This window comes from Arvicola amphibius, chromosome 9, assembly GCF_903992535.2.
Source record: "Arvicola amphibius chromosome 9, mArvAmp1.2, whole genome shotgun sequence".
Classification (NCBI taxonomy): domain Eukaryota; kingdom Metazoa; phylum Chordata; class Mammalia; order Rodentia; family Cricetidae; genus Arvicola; species Arvicola amphibius.
In genome coordinates this window covers 53,399,448-53,419,904 of record NC_052055.2, presented here as the reverse complement: position 1 = coordinate 53,419,904, position 20,457 = coordinate 53,399,448, and the positions used below count along the sequence as shown (strand labels likewise).

General features: G+C 40.5%; 1 protein-coding gene across 1 annotated transcript in view; it reads left to right on the top strand.

Annotated features, from left to right (window-relative positions):
- Nell2 (neural EGFL like 2) overlaps window positions 1-20,457 on the top strand; it is a 304,209-nt gene that overhangs the window by 221,543 nt on the left and 62,209 nt on the right. Inside the window, 4 exon segments of the mRNA XM_038342735.1 lie at window positions 7,466-7,485; window positions 7,487-7,501; window positions 7,503-7,593; window positions 10,239-10,334. Of these exon segments, the coding sequence (XP_038198663.1) occupies window positions 7,466-7,485; window positions 7,487-7,501; window positions 7,503-7,593; window positions 10,239-10,334 (222 nt within the window).

Below are 20,457 nucleotides of genomic sequence, written 5' to 3'. Positions count from 1 at the left end.
ACACACACACACACACACACACCCCACACATACACATACACACATATGTTATAGTATCTTAAATGTGAAGAAATACCATGACCACAGCAGCTCTTAAAAAGGAAGAACATTTAACTGGAGTGACTTCTATTTTCAGAGGTTTAGTTCATTATCATCATGGTGTGGTATGGCGACATGCAGGTAGACATGGTGCCGGAGAAGCAGCTGAGGGTCCTGCTTAGAAGTTCTGCTAGAAGGCAACAGGAAGTGGTTTGAGACACTGGGCAGTATCTTGAGTGTATATGTACCCTCAAAGCCCTCCTCCACAGTAACACACTTCCTCCAACAAGGCCATGTCTATTCCAACAAAGCCACACCTCCTAATGCTGCTACTCCCTTTGAGCACTGTTTTCTTTCAAACCATCATGCATGGCTTCTTGTGTTGTGGGAGCCCTGTGTGAATGAACGTATGAGTCTCTGGAGCTCTATGTATTTCTTGTGCTTTTACTTTGGCTCTTTTTCTTCTGTTTGTTTCTTTGTTTGTTTTGTCCTATTTGTTTCTATTTCTTTATATTATTATTATTATTATTATTATTATTATTATTATTATTATTATTTATCATCATCATTTTGGTGCATTTTTTCTCATGTGAGAGATGGAAAGGTTATAGATTCAGATGGGGATCTCTGAGGTGTTGGGGAAGAGGAGACTATAACCAGAATATATTGTATGAGAAAAAAATGTATTTTCAATAAAGGAAAAATAGGATAAAAAAGAAATAGAGGAGTAAGAAAGGATTAAAAAGAATAACAATAGAAAACATCCCTAAAGGGAAGAGGCTTCCTTGCTCAGTTCACAACAAAAACTGCAAAAAATGTGTTCAGAGAACAGCTACAAATTATTTGCCTGACAGTTGCAAGAGATCTGTTGCCCTACAGTGGGTCAGATGATGCTGATTTCGTGGAACAAAATGAAACAAAATATTGTCATTAAGCCTGTTTGAATTTCCTTGTGGGATCACTCCAAAGTGAAAAGGACATCCTAGGAGCTATCCTTGGGACTCCAGGTCGAATAAGGGTTGGTTAAGGAGGTGGGCATACTAGTAGAAATACAGAAGATGCAAAACTAAGTGTGCCAGAGAAGGTATTCTGATCAAAGTCCTGGTTGCCAAGCACGCTGGAAACGAGCCAGAAGCCACTATTGGTCACTGTCGGCAACTCGATCCTAAACAAAATATGAGTGAGTGCCAAGAAAGCTTCAGGGGGATTTCTTGGAGTAACTATAACTGTATTGAAAGTAGATTTCTGTTAAAATGATGTGAGGCCTATTTTTCCCATAATATAGAGAAATGAAATAAGGAACCCCAAAAACAAAATGAGCAATTTTTCATTACTATAACAGTATTTTTCCCTTGCCACCATTGAAAGTGGAAGCATTCTGGAAAATACACAGAATGTGTTTGAGTTTTGAAAAGTCTATAAAGAGAGCAATTTCTACAAAATATTTAGGTTTTCCCCCAAAGGGATCGAAATAGAAAAGACGAGACATGACTTAATGGAAGCATAGATAGATAGATAGATAGATAGATAGATAGATAGATAGATAGATAGATAGATAGATATATCCCACTGAAGAAAGTAACAAATAGATAAATATTACCAAGTATCTGTCGTGTGCTAGAGTCTTTGAATTTCTTGTGTTCGTTTTATCGCAGGTCTCTCGCAGAAGTTGTGCTTCCTCCATTTTAATCTAGAACAGTGGTGTGCAGCCAAGGCTGCTTGAGAATCAGAACACGCACTACTGCACACACTGTCTCCTTGCTATTGCTCGTTAACATATCTTGTAATCTCATTTTTCTTTTCTCCCCTTCATCTTTTGTCGTAGCCACAACACAACACAGGTCGCTGTAGATGTTTGAGACCATCTAATGTTATATTATATTATAGCAGTATCCCACAAGTGTCAGTGATATTAGGACAGAAATATTTTCATCGAGGGGCGTATACGTTCTGCTGATTGTAGGCAGCACACTTGCTAAAAGCTGTGCAGGAGGAAGGAGGGAGTCAGAGGAGGGAGTGAATGAATTTTAGTTTTTTTCTTTTCCCTAGACTCTCTGAGTCATCTAGAGATCATCGTGTTATAACACAGAATGTTGTTCAAACTCAGATTGTATCCTTCTTGAAAAGATCGATAGTAGGATGATTATCTCATGCTGATACCAAGAAGCTGTGCACAAGTTCAAAGATCTGAGCTGATAAAATAGAGTTGCTGTGTTTCATCTGGCTACTTGATAGTTGTCAGTCGTTCTCAGGAAATCATGGTCTCAGGGCTGCAGATTTATGGTTCTGTTGTTCTGAGGATCCTCACCTGTTAGCATAAAGAACTAAATGCTTCTTTTGGCAAGGATGGGAGGTGCGCTGTGGGACCTTAGTGGGGCAGCAGAGGGGTAGGGCTTCTGTGGAGTCTGTCACTTTCATAACCCATGCAATATGGTCTGCAGAAGCATAAGAGGAAATCCACTAAATCCACTAGGCAGCCATTGATTGTTGAGGTAAACCCACTGTCTAAGCTTGCATCTTGATGCTATTATCATAGACTTCTCAAAACTACTGTACACTTTTCCATGGGCTTCTATGAGTTGAGCCTTGTGTTGAAGGCAGATGAGCTTGGCCATTTTATACATTTTATTTTTCTTTTAAAAATGTTTTTCTTCAGCCGGGCGGTGGTGGCGCACGCCTTTAATCCCAGCACTCGGGATGCAGAGGCAGGCGGATCTCTGTGAGTTCGAGACCAGCCTGGTCTACAAGAGCTAGTTCCAGGACAGGCTCCAAAGCCACAGAGAAACCCTGTCTCGAAAAACCAAAAAAAAAAAAAATGATTTTCTTCATCAGGACCTTGGGAGCTCAGTTCAGTGCTCCAATGTGGGGCTCAATCATTTTCTTCATCTATCGCCAGGTGGAGGTTCCCTCACGGTCCTGACTTTCTTTCTCATGTTCTCTCTCTTTCTGCTCCTCATCAGGACCTTGGGAGCTCAGTCCGGGGATCCAATGTGGGGCTCAGTCATTTTCTTCATCTCTCGCCAGGTGGAGGTTCTTGGCTATGTCTTGCCCCACCCTCAAGTTCCCAATTCTTGCCTGGCGATCGTGTCTACTTCCAATATCTAGGAGGATTACTATATCTTTTTTTGGGGGGGGGGTTCACCTTCTTATTATCTTCTCAAGGATCCCAAATTATAGGCTCGATGTCCTTGCACTGAACTGAGCTCCCAAGGTCCTGATGAGGAGCAGAAGGAGAGAGAACATGAGAAAGAAAGTCAGGACCGTGAGGGGTGCGTTCACCCATGGAGAAGGTGGGACAGAACTAATGGGAGATCACCAACTCCAGTCGGAATGGGACTGATGGAACAGGAAACCAAACTGGACTCTCTGAATGTGGCCGACAGTGGGGGCTGACTGAGAAACAAAGGACAATGGTGCTGGGCTCTGATTCTTCTGCATGGACGGGCTCTCTGGGAGCCTTCTCAGCTTGGTCGATCACCTTCCTGGACCTCGGGGGAGTTGGGAGGACCTTTGTCTTAGCATAGAGTAGGGAACCCTGATGGCTCCTTGGCCTTGAGAGGGAGGGAGGGGAGGTATGGGTGGAGGGGAGGGGAGGAAAGGGGGAGAAGGAGGGGAGGAGATGGAAATTTTAAATATAAAAAAATAAACCATGAAAAAAAATGTTTTTCTTTCAGTCTTATAGAAAAATAAAGGATGTCACCATGCACGAATTGTTACTCTAGCCCTGGGAAGCTCTGTAATTCTCACAAGGCTTTTACCATGCAGGGTTAAAATTATGGTGGAAAATGCAGTAGGAAAATGATAGTTTCTCATTGTAAAGCAGTAGAAGACTATGCACAGTCCCAGGAAGACATGAAGCCGTGTGTGTAATGTAAACTTTATGTATAAGCATGTAAAATCTACGGATGTAGGTAGTGGACACTTGAGTCATCAAAGAGAATATAAAGCAATTGTTTGCCTACTTCTAAATTTGCCATGGATTTTTCTTTTCAGTTTTTGGTGGTGAATAAATTCATAAAACTTCACTTAGTAAAAAGTGTAAAATCCAATCAATAACTTCATAGCTTCAAAATGACTTGTCTAACTGTATAGAAGTTAAATGAAATATGTGGGCTTTGGGTCTCATTAATTGTACTTAGTTTGATGTTTGTAATTTGCATGTTCTTTATAATAATTTTTTAATATAATTACTCAAAATTTGAAAAATCATAGAAAACTATAAATGACACTATAAGAAAGATTTGAAGAAACATGCTTATGGGATAATGAGTTAATTCTATTGCTTAGCAAGCAATTAGTTTGGCTTTTGGAGACAGATATTTTGTTTCTGAATTCCAGCAGCTGCCAAACCTCTAATCTTGGGTACATTACTTAATCTCCACAGGGCAAATTTAACTTTTTATAAAATAATGGTACATAAATTCTAACTAATGTGTGAATTAAGTTATTTACAAATTATGTGGCTTGTAGTAAACACTGACTCATCGCTTACCGGCCTTGGGCTAAGATCAAGTGCAGTGAGCACTGACTCATCCAGTGGTTATTGGCCATCTTTCTGTTTCATTCAAATGCTAACCAGAGCAGCATTGCTTCCAAAAGAAAAGAATCATTTTTACAATGGCAGAGAGTCATTGTAATTTAGAATCCATGATTCTATACTTAAATATATGTAAAAAAAAAAAGTTCATGACAGCTATCCTGTTCTCCATGAACGTGAAATCTGTGCTTATAGGAATCCTACCTCTTTCTCTCCTCTCTCCCTCTTTCTATATCTATATCTGATCTCTCTCTCTCTTTCTCTCTCTCTCTCTCTCTCTCTCTCTCTCTCTGTGTGTGTGTGTGTGTGAAATACATTGTGATGTCTACTTTTATATCTCAAGAAACATCCATCTACCTTTATATCTCAAGAAGAATTCTCTATTAATGTATGAAGGAAATCCAAAAGAAAAGCATCATTGTCTCAGTATTTAAGGACAGAGTGGGATTGAGAGCAGGCTAGTGGGGAGGGAAAACTGTGACTGGTAAAAGAAAGCAGCCGAGCATGGTTTGTGGGTCTCAGACCAACAGGAACCCAGACTTTGCAGGTAGAAGCCGTGACGGTATTTCCACTAAGGGCCTGACCTCTAAGGGTGGTTAGCAGTTTTCCAGGAGAACCTGAGGAGAAGGATTCTTTAGGCACTGCCAGATATGATTGTAAAGGCATGTTCAGAAGCCAGAAAAACTGTCTCTTCCTTAGAATCATGCAATAGCACACAGCATCCTCTCAGGAACCATGAGTAAATGAGAAGAGAGTAACCCATGCCATAGGCCATTTCATTCAATGATTTTTTACTATCTGTAGAACGTTACATTCTGGGTTCTAAACAAACCCAGTTTTGCCCGTCCTCTACACAGTGAGCATGACATACAAAGAGGACCAGTTGGATAGGGAGGGCAACAGTATTCAATCCATCAGTAGCTTCTTTTAAGAGTATACAATTGACCGCCCCACCCCAGATTGGTAGATTAATATAGTGTTTCCAACAGTGCTAGAAAGAACGGTGACAGCAAGTACAAACTTTAGAATACTCCAAAGGAAGGTGCTGGGCGGCCCCTCAGACACTTTGGGAATGCCTGCTGCAAGTCATTTGTGGAACCACACACTCTTCCTGCGCTACGGATGATGAGCATGGACTCACACCGCTAATTTCCTATGCTACGCTATGGATGATGAGCATGGACTCACACCGCTAATTTGTTATTAACTTCTATATTTTTGCTGAATGAGATGTTCTGATAGTGAAGAATAATGGGAAGTTAGAATTTCGTATTTGAACAGTTTTGCAAGTAACTTAAAATAACATCCATTGCTGTAATTCTTAAGCATTCGTATTGATAATCTTGTGTTCCTCTAATGGGTTTATTGGGAATAGTTTCCAAAAGTTTTATTACAGGGTTGGAGTTAAAATAATCATAATTGAGCTTCCTTATAATACCAGTCATGAGATCATAGTAGAATGTTAATGCATATTTAAAAAATAAAACACAGGGGAGTCCATTCGGAGTTGTCTTAAATCACATAGTGTGCTCTCAACCATCTATGCCAAATGCAAACTTGTTGAAGTTATTGCTCTGTTAATGTTAAAATGAAAAGCAAACCAGGATGTGAAAGAAACCCAGAGAACAAACAGTTTAGGCACCTAAACTAATCTGTGCACATGTCCTTATATATTTTATTTCCTGCACAAGTTGTTTTAATGTTAGATCTCCCCCAACACACACACCTTCTTGTATTTATTATTAACATCTATATTTTTGCTGAATCCTGAAAGTCTGAAGTTAGCTAATACTCCTAGAACTCAGACAAGATGTGTTAACATTTAAGTCACAATTGCCTTATCTTTGAATTGTGATCTGCTCTGCCTCTCCCACAGGAGTGTAAAGAGAGACCAAATGATTAAGAGCTTTGAAAAGTAACAAGCTGTCCCATCTGAGGGGACATCACGTTGGCTGTATACCTGATGTGGATTTGCACACATAAGATACATGTATTAGGAAAGCTAATCTGTTTCATCAAGTTCTTACAGGAGACTGCCTTGTGGAGAGAGGACATTTCTAAGGTGTCTCCACAACAGTGCATAGCGGTATTCATGATGGCAGGTGCAGCTACAGATGTGAGCTGGTGGCAGCCAGTTCCCAGAATGTCAGCCCTGTTATCCTGCAGGCCAAGACTTTTAGAGTGTCTCAGTTAGGATTTCCATTGCAGTGAAGAGACACCATTATCATCATGGTGGGGAGCGTGGTTGTACGTAGACAGACTACATTTTGGTGCTGGCTACATTTTGGCTTGCAGGAAACAGGAAGTCAGTTGACTGAGACACTGGGCAGTCAGTATGCTGAGCTAGTAGGGAACTTCAGAGCCTACCACCACAGTGACACACTTCCTCCAATGAGGCCACACCCTCCCACAAAGCCACACCTCCTAAGAGTGCCACTCCCTATGAGCTTATGAGGGCAATTACATTCAAACCACCCCAAGAGTAAAACCAATTATGCATCCTTCCCAGTTACAGTCACATCTTACAGGGAACAGTTAGGTGGCGGGAAGACTTATTTTACAAGGATAATCCCTGAAGTGTCAATGACAGAGGTTACATAGATGGCTTTGGCATTTGTCTCTGAGAGCATCTATTCTATTCTTCCACTGGTCGGCCTGTTTCTCAGGTACTGTTGGACTGACTATTTTAAAATATAATTTATATGTGTAGTTCTATTGTAGCACGTAATACTTCAAAATTTGGAATGATCCGAGGTTGTCTTTAATGTATAATTTGCCTCCATCTATGGTGGGAAGAGCGGCTATATAATAACTAAGACGCTGATGTATTTAAAGTATGGCTTCTTTGAAAATTGTCCTTGAGTAACACAACTGTGTTCTTCATTTCAGAACATGATGAGTGTGCCACAAAATCAGCACAACTGTTGATGAAAACGCTTTGTGCTTTAAACACTGTCGGGGGGCACAACAATGCGTCTGCAAGCCTGGCTACACTGGGAATGGAACCATATGCAAAGGTAGGGCGATTGGTCTGTGGCCATTGCTTGACACTGCACACAGAGCCACCATCTCCCTTCTCTCGTCCCTCTGCATCCCTCGTCTGTACCTCATGGACACTGAGTTGCTTGAGTACTCCTGAGTGTTGCTACATGGCCCATCACCTTCGTCTCAGCTCCTGCCACCTTCCTTGGTCACTCAAGCAGTTATGGAGCCAAGAAATGTGGCAGTGTTTTTGCTATAATCTTCTGTGACAGCTACGGCAATTTGCATAGCTGTCTTTCTCTACAAACTACACCCGCAGCTACATCCTGGGTATTTTGTTTGTTTGTAGTTTTGCTTTTTTTAAATCACACATTGCTCCATCTTGGAAGCCCTAAGCATCGTCATTGTATTTCCTCTCCCCAATTACCTCCCCTTCTAACGTGTTTGTTCTGCTTCTTGAAGCCTTTATCTCTAAGCTTCTTCGAATCTTTCTTTTCATCTGGTTTATCAGTATCCCAGCTTCATGTGTTTGGTTTTAGGGCCCATGAAAGTATCATGATAGCGACTTTTCTGGAAGCACAACCTACTCACATGTAACACTGCTGATTCTCCTTAAAATACCACCCTGTTTCCTATGCTTTCTCTCTTGAGTTTCTGTCGCTGTGGGATCAATATGAATTGTGCACACTGGGTCTCTGTGTGTTGTAGTTTCCTGTGTTAGCTTGTTTTTCAGTGCCAGATGTCAGTTCCCCTAAATGTCCACCTCAGGCTTTAGTTTGTATCAGTGGACTTTCCGGCTGTAGTTCGTTATTGCACATTCCTCCAAGACATCTTCCCCAGGTGAGCTTCTACCCTTCTTCACGTGGGAAACAAAGGGCTGTCTTTGAAGCTACCAAATCCCATAGGATAAAGTTACTAGTTCTAAGTATCAATCAATTTGTATCATGTAGACATCTGAGCCTCCAAAGCTGCCCACCCCTCAAGTAGATGGTACCCTCCACCTTGACCTTCAGCGGAGTAGCCTTGCTGTGGTAAAATGGTTGTGAGAAGAGACCAAGTCAGTGCAGTGGTTCAGGAGCCGGTCATAAGGTCTGTCTGTAGTACATTGTGGGTGGCCTTGATCTTCAACATATATAGATCAACATAAAGAACGTCTTCTTATTCTGGAGTCAACATTGCACAGGCATTTGCTTGGGAAATAAACAAATAATATAACTAAACTCTTAGAATTTCCTTTACAGCATCTGGTTTGGAGTTGAGCCCCCCATGTTTCCATTTCTTCTGCTTGGTTCTGATTCCTTTCTGATATGAAAACACAAGTTATAAAGTATAAGTAACCCAGGAAATTATGAGCAGGTGTAGACACCAACAGATAGTATTTGTCCTTAGCAGGTGAATGCCATTCTCCCAGAAGGCTGGTGGGTGAGTGGTTCTTACTGTTGGATGTTTCTAAGTCAGCATGGCCAGCTTAAAACTTTAGGAAGGCTGAGGTCCTTCCCTGATGTTTTAGTACTTTAGCCAACATGTAGATAGCCCAGAGTCTTAGGAGTCCATCCTTTCCCTTTTCCTCTTTTCATTCTCCAGTGATTTGTCTCATCTAGAATGGCTACCATGTTTTTATTGAGCTATATATTTTTCTCTGCTCCTGTCCCTTCCTCTCCCCTCCCCTACCCTCTACCATGGTCCCCATCCTCTCAATTTACTCAGGAGATCTTGTTCTTTTCAACTTCCCATGTAGATTAGATCCATGTATGTCTCTCTTAGAATCCTCATTATTGTCTAGGTTCTCTGGGATTGTGAATTGTAGGCTGATTTTCTTTGCTTTATGTCTAAAAGCCACTTATGAGTGAGTACATGTGATATTTGTCTTTCTGGGTCTGGGTTACCTCACTCAATATGATGTTTTCTAGATCTATCCATTTTCCTGCAAATTTCAAGATGTCATTATTTTTTTTCTGCTGTGAAGTACTCCATTGTGCAAATGTACCACATTTTCCTTATCCACTTTTTGGTTGAGGGACATTAGGTTACTTCCAGGTCCTGGCTATGGCAAACAATGCTGCTATGAACATAGTTGAGTACATGTCCTTGTGGTACAGTTGAACATCTTTTGGGTATTTACTCAAAAGTGCTATTGCTGGGTATTGAGGAAGCTTGTTTTCTAATTTTCTGAGACATCACCATACTGATTTCCAAAGCAGCTGTACCAGCTTGCACTCCCACCAGCAATGCAGGAGTGTTCCCTTTACCCCACAACCTCTCCAGCATAAGTTGTCAGTGTTTTTGATCTTGGCCATTCTTTCAGGTGTAAGATGGAATCTCAGAATCAGCTATTACTTTCTAATGTTTGTTTTCAAGTGTGATATTTCCAATGGATCACAATAAAGGCTGTAATGCACATCACACTGTGCAAGGTGACTGTATTTTGCTGTTTCAGGCAAGCTATTTCCTTACTGTTAGAAACTGTTCCCAAACTCATATTGAGTTCCTCTCCTGTACAGAAAATACTATATCATGATGATATTATGGTATCTTTTATCATTTGGTGTCACATATGCAAGGGAATAAAGAAAAGCTGGGCATAGAGATTATGGATTGGCGTACTTACACCACAACCACAGTGACAGCCATGTATCTGACTCTGCTTGTCTGATTTACTCATGTGTCTGGATTATTGCAGCCTTCTGCAAAGACGGCTGTAGAAATGGAGGAGCCTGCATTGCTGCCAACGTGTGTGCGTGCCCACAAGGCTTCACTGGACCCAGCTGTGAGACAGGTAGGACTATCATTTCATGTATAAAATAGATTTTCACCCTGATATATGAAGTGCCTCATGAGGAAATAGTGCCTCAGGTTTCAAGTAGGTTCTCAAACCATGTCCCTGTGAATAAGGAAGTTCAGGGAGGGGGTGGAGAAACGTGGGCGATGTATGGTCACTGGGCCTTTCCTTGACGTCATTCTAAGGAGGTTTTACAGCTGTTGTAACAAGGGACATATTGGGCTTTTTCAGGAAGATGTGTGGGATAGCCCAGGATTTCACAACTTATTAATTCTTATCGCTCATTCAGAGCACACTTTTACTGGAAATTATGACTATATGAAAGCACAGAATTCAAGTTTATGGCTGTCTCTGATCCAAGGATCCACTACTGTCTGCATTTGCATTTGAGACATTAAAAAATGGCCCAGTTTTATTCATTAATATTTATTAGAAAATGTTTGAAACATTTATTCCTAAAATAATTAATTAAATTCACCCAAATTTATTGCTCCTGAAGGAAAAAGCCTAAAAACTTACTTTAAAGACCATGAGGTATGCATGCAGCTTATGACTACAAAAGAACAGGTCTGTCAGATGGGAAGCAGTGTGAGCAGTGGAGCAGAAGCACCCCGGCTGAAATCATAGGAGTGGTCATTCGGTTGCTCTTAGTTAAGGAGTCTAATGGCAGATGACCTCAGAAACTGCCCTTTCTCCCAAGAGAAGCCTGCTGGTGGCAATGGCAGTTTGAGGTCACATTGCTTCTCATAAGTCTTCTGATAGGGGTGGTCCTGTGTACTGTGCCTCTTTTGCACTTAGAGGCTCACGCTGTTTAGTAAAGATACTGCCCAATCAGCATTTAAGACAGAAAATTGCCTGCTCTCCCTGGGAAATAAACACTTTATTTGAGATCTTGCTGGAGTGAGTATTTAGGCCATTCTCACCAAGGCCTTGTCTGCTCAGGTCATCTGTTTCAGGCAGGACTATGAAGAATTGTTTTCAATGTCCAGTGGATAATTAATTCAGATACCTGATATGAAATAGTGACATTTCTTTGTATGTAGGATTTACTTAAAGAGGTCATTTACTACATCTGAATCCCCCAAATGTATTATCTATATGAGTCAAACTGGTTAACTTGCTAAAATCTAGAAATTCTGGGCATTTAATTTCCATGGAATTTACTGGATTAAAACCAGATACCACTGGGGCAGCAGCTTTCCATAATTTCTGTCTTCTGTTATTTCTCCACCACTATTTCCAGACCGACAAGGTTCTGTGAAACTTTGTACCGCAGCATCTTGGTGACTAGGTTCCCAGGGAATGACACTTTGTACAGGTTCAGGTTAGACATCTAAATACTGATTTTTTAAGATTTCTTCCCTGATGTGAAGATGACGGTCTAGAACTTTGGTGAATAGTGACCATGTCTAGTCCTACATTTGATCAATTTAAAAGTCACATGAGGAGAATGTAAGAATCAGGAATGGCATTGTATTAATTTAGCAATGACATACTCAATACTTAAGTAAAAATAGCCACCAGAATATCTGGCTCACTTCAATCATCTCTGAACTTTGAGTCTGTATGCAGACAGTCCCAGAGTGACAGAGCCTGGCAGCTGCTCCTGTGTGTCTGATGTGACCTAACTTCTTACCGTTTGTGCCCTTTATACCTGGCCTCAATCTCCGCAGTTTCTTCTACATTAGAGTTTTTAAAAGTAGGTGTCTTGGCCAGGCATTAGTGGTGCATGTCTTTAACTCCAGCACTCGGGAGGCAGAGGCAAGTGGATCTCTGTGAGTTCAAGGGCAGCCTGGTCTACAAGAGTTAGTTCCAGAAGAAGCAGCAAAGTTACATAGAGAAACCCTGTCTCAAAAAACCAAAATAAATAAATGTAGGTGTCTTAGGGTTTCTATTGCTGTGAAGAGACACCATTGTCACAGCAACTCTTATTAAGGAAAAGCATTTAATTGGGGTGGCTTATATTTTCAGAAGTTTAGTCCATTAGCATAATGGTGTGACATGGTGGAGTGCAGGCAGACATGGTGCTGGAGAAGTAGCCGAGAGTCTTATAGCTTGACTCATAGGCAACAGGAAGTGGTCTGAGACACTGGGTATGCCTTGAGCATATATAAGACCTAAGAGTCTACCTCTACTCTGACACATTTCTTCCAACATGGCCACACCCCAATAGTACCACTCCCTTTGGGTGGGGGGACTATTTTCTTTCATCCCACCACAGCAGGGTTCAAAGTAGTTTAATTTTTTTGTATTTCTAAAGTCAGAGTTATTGGCTGCAACAAAGATGCTTCTAGTTCCAAATTTTGGCTTTCTATGCTCTGTCTCCCTGTGTCTTTGGAAACCTGGACTTCAAAGACCCCAAACTGAATATATTATTCTTAAGGAGACCTAGGTCTGTTCCGTCGCATCTTGGCTGGTGCTGTGGTAGGTGATGGTTCTCCTCCAGTTGTCTCCACTGAATATCAGAACACAGATCTGATACACCTGCTTATTGGATTTTCTACTCCTGATGTGGCATTTTATTATACCCTTATGAGAAAGGGCATAGCTTGTTGTTTTTATATTAAATAAAGATTCTTCACCATAATGATCCACTCTCTTTCCCTTTTCTTATTTTAATCTGTAGATAGCAAATCCCCAGTCCTAGGGTATAACTAGTTCACTTTCATATCCTTGAGTATATGATCCACACCTTGGTAGATATTCCACAACTAAAGGTGTAATTAAATTATCAATTAAGTGAAAGAAAATGGTATGCTAACTTCCTTGATGGACTGTTTTTCATGTTAGTGAAAGGGGCCTTGGGGATCACCTGTCTGGTCCTGTACTACTGCATGGCAGGTGAGAAGGTAAGACACACAGTTGTGTCTCACTGTAGAACCCTGTTACAATCTAGAACTCATCCCCAGGCTGTTTTTTTTTCTTTTTCCCTCCTTCTTTTTGTTCTTACATCATGTTGCCTGCTTCAGAATTTAATCTCCCACCATCTTTCATCAGATCTCTGCTTTTGTTATGTTCTCACCTCCAACTGAATGCTAATCCTATTGATCACTGAGGGATTGGGGGTTTTCTTCTCCCATGGAAGCATCCAGACAGTGGTGCTCTCCTAGGGCAGAAGTGTCTGAGCTTTAGCCTGATGCAACTGGATGCATCTAAAACCCAGAACTGGGATTGGTTTTGGTCCAGTGGCTGTGTGCTGAGCCTCACATAGCTGGAGTAAAGAAATTCCAACTTTGCTAAAAACAAACCAGCCAAACATTGACCAATTCTTGTTATTTTACTTGAGAAGGTTCCCATTTGTTAGTTTCTTTCTGCATTGGTCTTAGTAGAAGTGGCAGAAGACATTTACTATCTTCAAAAGGGAGTCACATGTGTGCTCTTTACTGAACTAAATTAATGTGTCACGAACTTTTTAACCACTGAAAAAGTCACCCCCATGAAGAGTATTACTTTGTTTTTAATTAAGCATCCAACTATTCCGTGAGATGTTTGACTTGGATTTACTAGGGTGATTATTTCTTGCATAACTCAATATAGTGTGTTAGAAATGTATGTGGCAAGATTTAACAGCTCCATCGCTGCCATTTTGTATTTATTACCCATGACTAAACCTCAGCAAACATGTGTCTACTGATATGATTAATATGAAAAGATGCCTTATACAAAAAGTAAATCTTTCATAATGATTTAGCACGTAGCACTAAAAATTCCGACGGCCTCCCCTAAGCACTGAAATTAATTAATGAAATTAAAATGTTTACAACTGGAAAAGAGTTGATACCAAAAGGCAAACTTAAAAAAAAACACATGCTGAGATATCAAAGAGTAGATCACATGTTTTAGTGATGAATGGCGTCCTTATTCCTATGTGTAAAATGGTGAATTTCTTAGCCACAGATCAAAACATGAGATGAAATTGTAGTTATTTTTAGTGAGTGGGTAAATAAGCATAAATTTCAGTGGCGTTAGATTTAATAGACATAGTTTCAGACTGAAGAAATGAAGCAAGAGGCATATGGGTGTCAGTTTACTTCAAAAATAACTTCAAGTGGACTAGGGTTGATTGACATTAAATTAAATATTGTTATATTAATATTTGTTAGCAATTATAGATCTAATACTAAGTAAATAGTAAAAGTCTTTTTTAGTCAGTAATATTACTCTGGTAGAAGTATGTATAGCAAACATTGTTATGTGATAAGATTGAATTTCCACATTTTCATCACAAATAGCATACATTTACTTTATTATCTAATACCCTTATACGGTGTATTTCACAGAAGGCTGTTCCAATTTGTGTCACTTTTCTTAGGAAGATGAAAAATGTTTAAAAGCAAGATAAAATCCTTAGAACATCTCTAATACAGCATATTTGTTCTTACCAAGATGTTACATGGTGAAATTGTTTTACCCCCAAATTCCATAAGATTATTAAAAAACGGGGTCAGTGTTGTTCAGTGATCAAATGGCTGCCTTACCCATAGGAAGACCTGGCTTCTCCCTGGCTTTCCCCAGCACCCAGAACAGCAACAACAAAAATACACTCATCAAACGCTCCCAACTCTAACATTTGCATGAGTTGACTCAGCTGCTTAAACATACCTACTTTTGTATGTAGTGATCCCTGAATTCTTTTAAGTTCGGTGCTAGGTTTTAAGGGCTTGTGTAGAACTGTGTTCTTCCTTGCAGTGTTAACCCAGGATTCAAGATCATGAAAGTTGAATCCAGAGGGGCTAAAATCCAGCTAAAGTCCCAACTCTGCTGTTTATCAGCTATGTGACTTTTTTCATGCTACTTCATTTTCCCATGCCTTAGTTGCACATCAATAATATCTTCCACCTTATTCTAGAGATAAATGAAATGAGCAAGGCAGCATAATATTTAATATTTGACAAATACTAGTTTGTTGTTATTTTATTTTATTTTTTTAAAGAGGTAAGAGATGGTTTATTCTGAAAGCAAGTATGAGTGACCAGGGCCTGGGATACCGAAAATTCCATCTTCTACCATGAAACAGGTTCATGAAGCTTTTGTCATAACAGAACAAGGCCAGTAATAAATCAAGACATGTTCCAATACATTGGTGGTTTTTTATAGGATTATATCAGAAAATTTAGTTTAAAACTCATATATATAAAACCTTTGCGGTTTTGGAGTACTCTTGAATTACCTGAATGCTCTGGAATGTTGTCAAAGAAAGGTTAAAGGTCACAATGATTGGTTCTTTTTATCTTTATTCATTCATAAATGAGCTTTGATATAGTTTTGCCACTGCTTAATAGTTTAAAATAGTTCACTCAGGAATTTTCAGCCTTTAAAAAATTTAAATATTGATCTATTTTAGCGCAAATGGAAATCTTTAAAACTTAATCTTTATGAAAATGTAAGTACTGTTCTGTCTCTTTAAAGCAGTTAAATTAGTTCTAGTGTTGCTTGTCTGTAATCGCAGTACTTGAGTGGCTGAGGCAGGGGGTTGGCATGAGTGAGAGGCCACCATGAGCTCCTTCACAGGTACCAGTCGACCTAGGGCCACCCAACAAAATGGCTCCAAAATCACCCCAAAGTGGTTCTCACTGTCCAAGGTCAAAGTCATCCTTCCGAGTCCTTCAGGTTAATTGGAAAAATCCTGCTCCGTCTTTCCGGGTATCGGTCATGTATAATAGATAACAAGTATGATGGGACATTTTTCATCCTCTTACTGTAAGGCCTGCCTAATTAGCACTGGAAATGAGAACACGCCAGGAAGCTAATGCAGGGGAAAAGCCATCTCCTGGCTGTTTAAGGGCAGGTTTCCAAGAAAATAGGCCAAGTGGAGCTCTTGGAGAATTTCAAAAAGATTTTCACTTTTACTTATAAAACATTTACTTTTAAAAATGTTTTTATTTATTCTTTGAGAATTTCACACAATATATATTTGATCATAGTTTTCCTCCCCTCCAACTCTTCTCCGATCCACCCAGTTTCATGTTCTTTCTTTCTCTTAACCACAATTCCTGCCCTGCAAAAATGGAATCTTGTTTGCGTTGGTCAACGACTCCTGGGAATGGAGCCTGTCCTGGAGTGTAGTTGATACAATGTGAGACTCGGTAAACGAAAACTTACCCTACCCACAGCTATGAATTGCAGACAGGGTCTTGGCTGGAGTGGTAGTCTGCCCACCTTTCCATCTCAGGCTGGGATTTGGTCTGGCTTCAACCTGTACATGTCCCGTACCTGCCATCACTGCCCCTGTGAGTTCGTATGTGCATTTGCCCTGGTATGTCTAGAAAAAACTGTTTCCTTGGAGTTGGCCTCTGCCTGGGGGAAGAGTTTCTTCATGGCTCTTGGCAGGTGGGAGATGGCTGCAGGAGCGTTTCCATGGAGATGAAAGTTCTAGAGGAAACAAAGGCACAGCGCATAAACCCTTAACATTTGCTTATTGAGTAGAAGCAAATGAGAAAATGGAACTGTTATGTGTAGAGATCTCCTGAAATATATGAAGAGCTGGAATAGTTCGTGACTTTAGGAGTCAGCTGCCCTGTGTATCTCCCTGTGTATCTGCAATCAAAATCAATGTCACAAGAAGGAAAGATCCCGTTGCAGATAATGAATGTTCTGATTGCAAAAGCCTCATATGAAAATGATCGGGCTAGCTGAACTGGTCAAGCAAAGCCTAGATGATCGGATTCTGTGAACACTTAGAATCTCTCCGTGGAGACTGAATGGAACTTGTTTATTGGGAGTTCCCGGGATTCCTAATGTCACATTCTTTCACAGAACTTACTGCTTCGAAGCTCACTTCTACACACAGCACCCAGAAGCCTCAGTGGGTGGGTGGCTGTCATTTCAATGCACAGCCCCTTCCGCTACTAACTGTAGACTGCGACAAACACTCAACACCTGTGTGTCTTGATTTCTTTGTTTTAAAAAGAATGGTAATAATAATCTCCTTTTTTAATTGAGAAGTTAAGGACTTAATGCATGTAACAGCTACAACAACGGTTCAGTAAGTGTTTGCTGTTATTATGGACTTACTCTAACCCCTATAATGACTAGCTCTCCAAAGCAGTTATTATCCACAGCTTCCATGGGGAAGCTGAGTTTCAAACAGACTAGAACTTTGCTTTGGTCTCTGTATCATAGAGTAGGGCAGTAGTGCCCAAGGGGCTCCTGCTGCTCCATAAGATGGCAGAACGCCTTTGCAGTAGCTGCAGACGGTATGGAACGTGTGCTCTGCTTTCTCTGTATTTAACAGTCATTAAGCTCCTGCACACACACAGCATGACAGGAAGTTTGTAAAGACACAGGAAGTAAATACAGTTTCTTTCTTTGAAGCTTTGTACTTCGACTGTCTGACTGCACAGGGGAGCATTTTACTCAAACAACGGGGAGAGAATAGGTGGCCCCAAAATAATACTAACACTTTTGAAGTGACTGTTAGCTGCCGATTTTGTCTGGCGTGCTCGCTCCGGAGGAAATGGCTGCTCTCGAAGAGCTCAGGGCTGTAGTCACAGCAGTCAGTGTTTGCAGGGAACTTCAGGACCTGCTCCTGCTGCTGGGGCTAGGAAGCAAGCCCATAGCTGACGGAGTGTGTAGACGGTCAGCTGCCAAGTGGCTTCCAGGGCTCGTTTTCTCAGTGTCTGTATCTAAACAGAAGGCTGAGTAAGAATGAAGTCTGGCTTCTAGTGCCATCAAAACCAGAAGAAAGTGAAGGAACCCTGGGGATCTGGTCCCCCTGGGTGAGAAAGTTCTCTTTCCTTGATAACCTTTATGCAAAATTCTTTCACTTAAGGAAGATTTTTTTCTTCAGATTTTAAAAGGCTCAAGTCCAGACTTAAAAACAACTAGATTTCTTCCTTTTCATGATCAGCTACCTATGATTTTACAACTTGTTACTTTTAAAAACATTTAAGTCAATGAAAGTAAAATGATTGATTATAGCTAGTATTTTGGCTTGAAGATGAATTATTGTCAAAACAATAACTATGCTATTGTGAAACCAATAACGACTACTAATTATTATTGCTATTATTATTATTTATAGTTGTGACCATCAGTAGTAAAAATAGGTAAGTTAAAAACCAGATGCCTGTGTCCAGTCTTTAGTGGGCAAAAATCAAGAGTGCGGTGTGTATTATAAAATGCTAAAGCCTTCACTCAGTAAATGGAGAGAAGGACTCTCTCCGTAAAGCCTAGAACTTAGTTACACTGGGTGGGAAGCAGATCTCCATTACACACGAAACTGTTCACACTATACAGAGAAAGCAAGCACAATTGCCTACCTAACAGAATAAACCAGCTAATGTATCAGCTGATGTTAGCTTATACAGGATCATAATGGGGAAGATTGTTAGATTTTATGTGTAATGAATATTCATAGAATATAATCAGATCTTTAGGAGATTTATGTTCCTGCAAGGTGAATCGGAGGGAGAGATGGCCTTCAGTGTCTTGTGCTTACTCTGGTCATTTGTCTTAGACTACCCAATTCCTTTGAATGACTTTCTTATGAATCATGTATAACTTCTTAATAAATGTTACTTAAAGGTTCTTACTTCTTGGCCTTTTTACAACATTTTATGTTATGTGACTATCTTATGTGATACATCTTTCTATCCATTCTTACTTTTAGAAACAAAAGCTAAAAAGTCAGTGAGTTGTTCAACATGGCCATCAAGCTGAAAGGCAGGGATTCAGTGCAGGCCTGCAGAAACCCAAAGCCATTCCCTTGCCAGGGAGAAGCGTGCACATGACTGTTCATTTTTTCATGTTCGTGGCATATAATGGGGTAAATTATACATGCACATAATATGTAATTGTCGCATCAGGACCGTAGTCACCTATTGGTGCTCTGAACACTGGCATTAAAGTCCTCCCATCTAGCTGCATTTTGGCACATGTGATCTGACTCCCCTATCATTCCTCTCCTCTAGCATCCACTCTACCTCTATGAAGTCAACTTGTGTGACAGGAACATGTGACATGTGTGTCCTCTTCCTTCTGTGATCTGTCTGATTGCCTTTTGTCCTCCTCTCATATCACAAATGTGGAAATTGTTCGAGATTACACGTTTGATCTTCCCACTTATTTCCAAACACTATCGACTTTATGGAACTGAACTTCTGCCAAGTCCTTAAAAGGCACCATCCTATGTCATGGTTTCTCCAGAGCTTGTCTTCATGTCACAGGGCATTCATGTCATTGCCACTTGCTCAGCTTACTCTGCGCCACACTCTCTGACTTGTCTCTTTTTCCTTCTGTTTTTGTTGGTGGTGATGTAATTTTTGTTTGGAGGGGGGGCTCCTTTGGTTGTTGTTTTTTATACAGATAAGACTGTGTAGTGCAGGCCAGACAGGTGGATAATTTGATCCCAGTCTCTCAAGAGCTTAGGCATGTGCAGCCAAACCAGAACGCTTTTTTTCCTCTACATGGCATGGTCTAAGTTCGTCAGATCACCCATCTCCCTTGGTTCCCTTCACTCCTCTTAAAGCAACACCGATGCAGAGAACTGCAGTAGAATTTTAACCATAGCGTTAGAGATAATAGGAGATTAAAGAAGAACAAAGTGGGGAATAAAAAATGAGACAGAAGCCAGGCTTTTGGACGTGTTTTGGTGATTTCTTTTCACAGAGTGAGAAGCAGGTTTCTCAGTTAAGCTCTAATACTGCAGCCAGACTTCATTCGTGGTCTGACCTGGCATCTCATCTTGGCCTGGCAGCGTGCTCGACAGGTCGTTCGCCGCCCTAAAATCTGCATGACAGTATGTTTTGTTATTAACTTTTTCCTGAGCTTCAAAATACATTGCTTGTTCCCCAAAGACCTGTCTGTGAGCAGGACCAGTTCCTTCTAGGTGGCAGATCTGCCACAGTGCAACCCTTCTTTCTTTCTAAAGTATTTCTTTTATTTTTGAAAATTTCTGCCATTTTTGTGTCTCTTAAATTGTAAATTTTCTATCTCTTTTTATCTTTTTGTCCTTTCTGTCATTTATTGTCTATCAATCAGTCAGCTATCTAATGTCTACCCACCCAATGTCTCTTTCCTCTACACTGTCTCTACGGATGAGAGCAGAAGGATGTCCCCCTTCTAATGTCCACTTTCCTAAGCCAAGCCCCTCTCTTTGTTACAACACCTGCCAGTATCC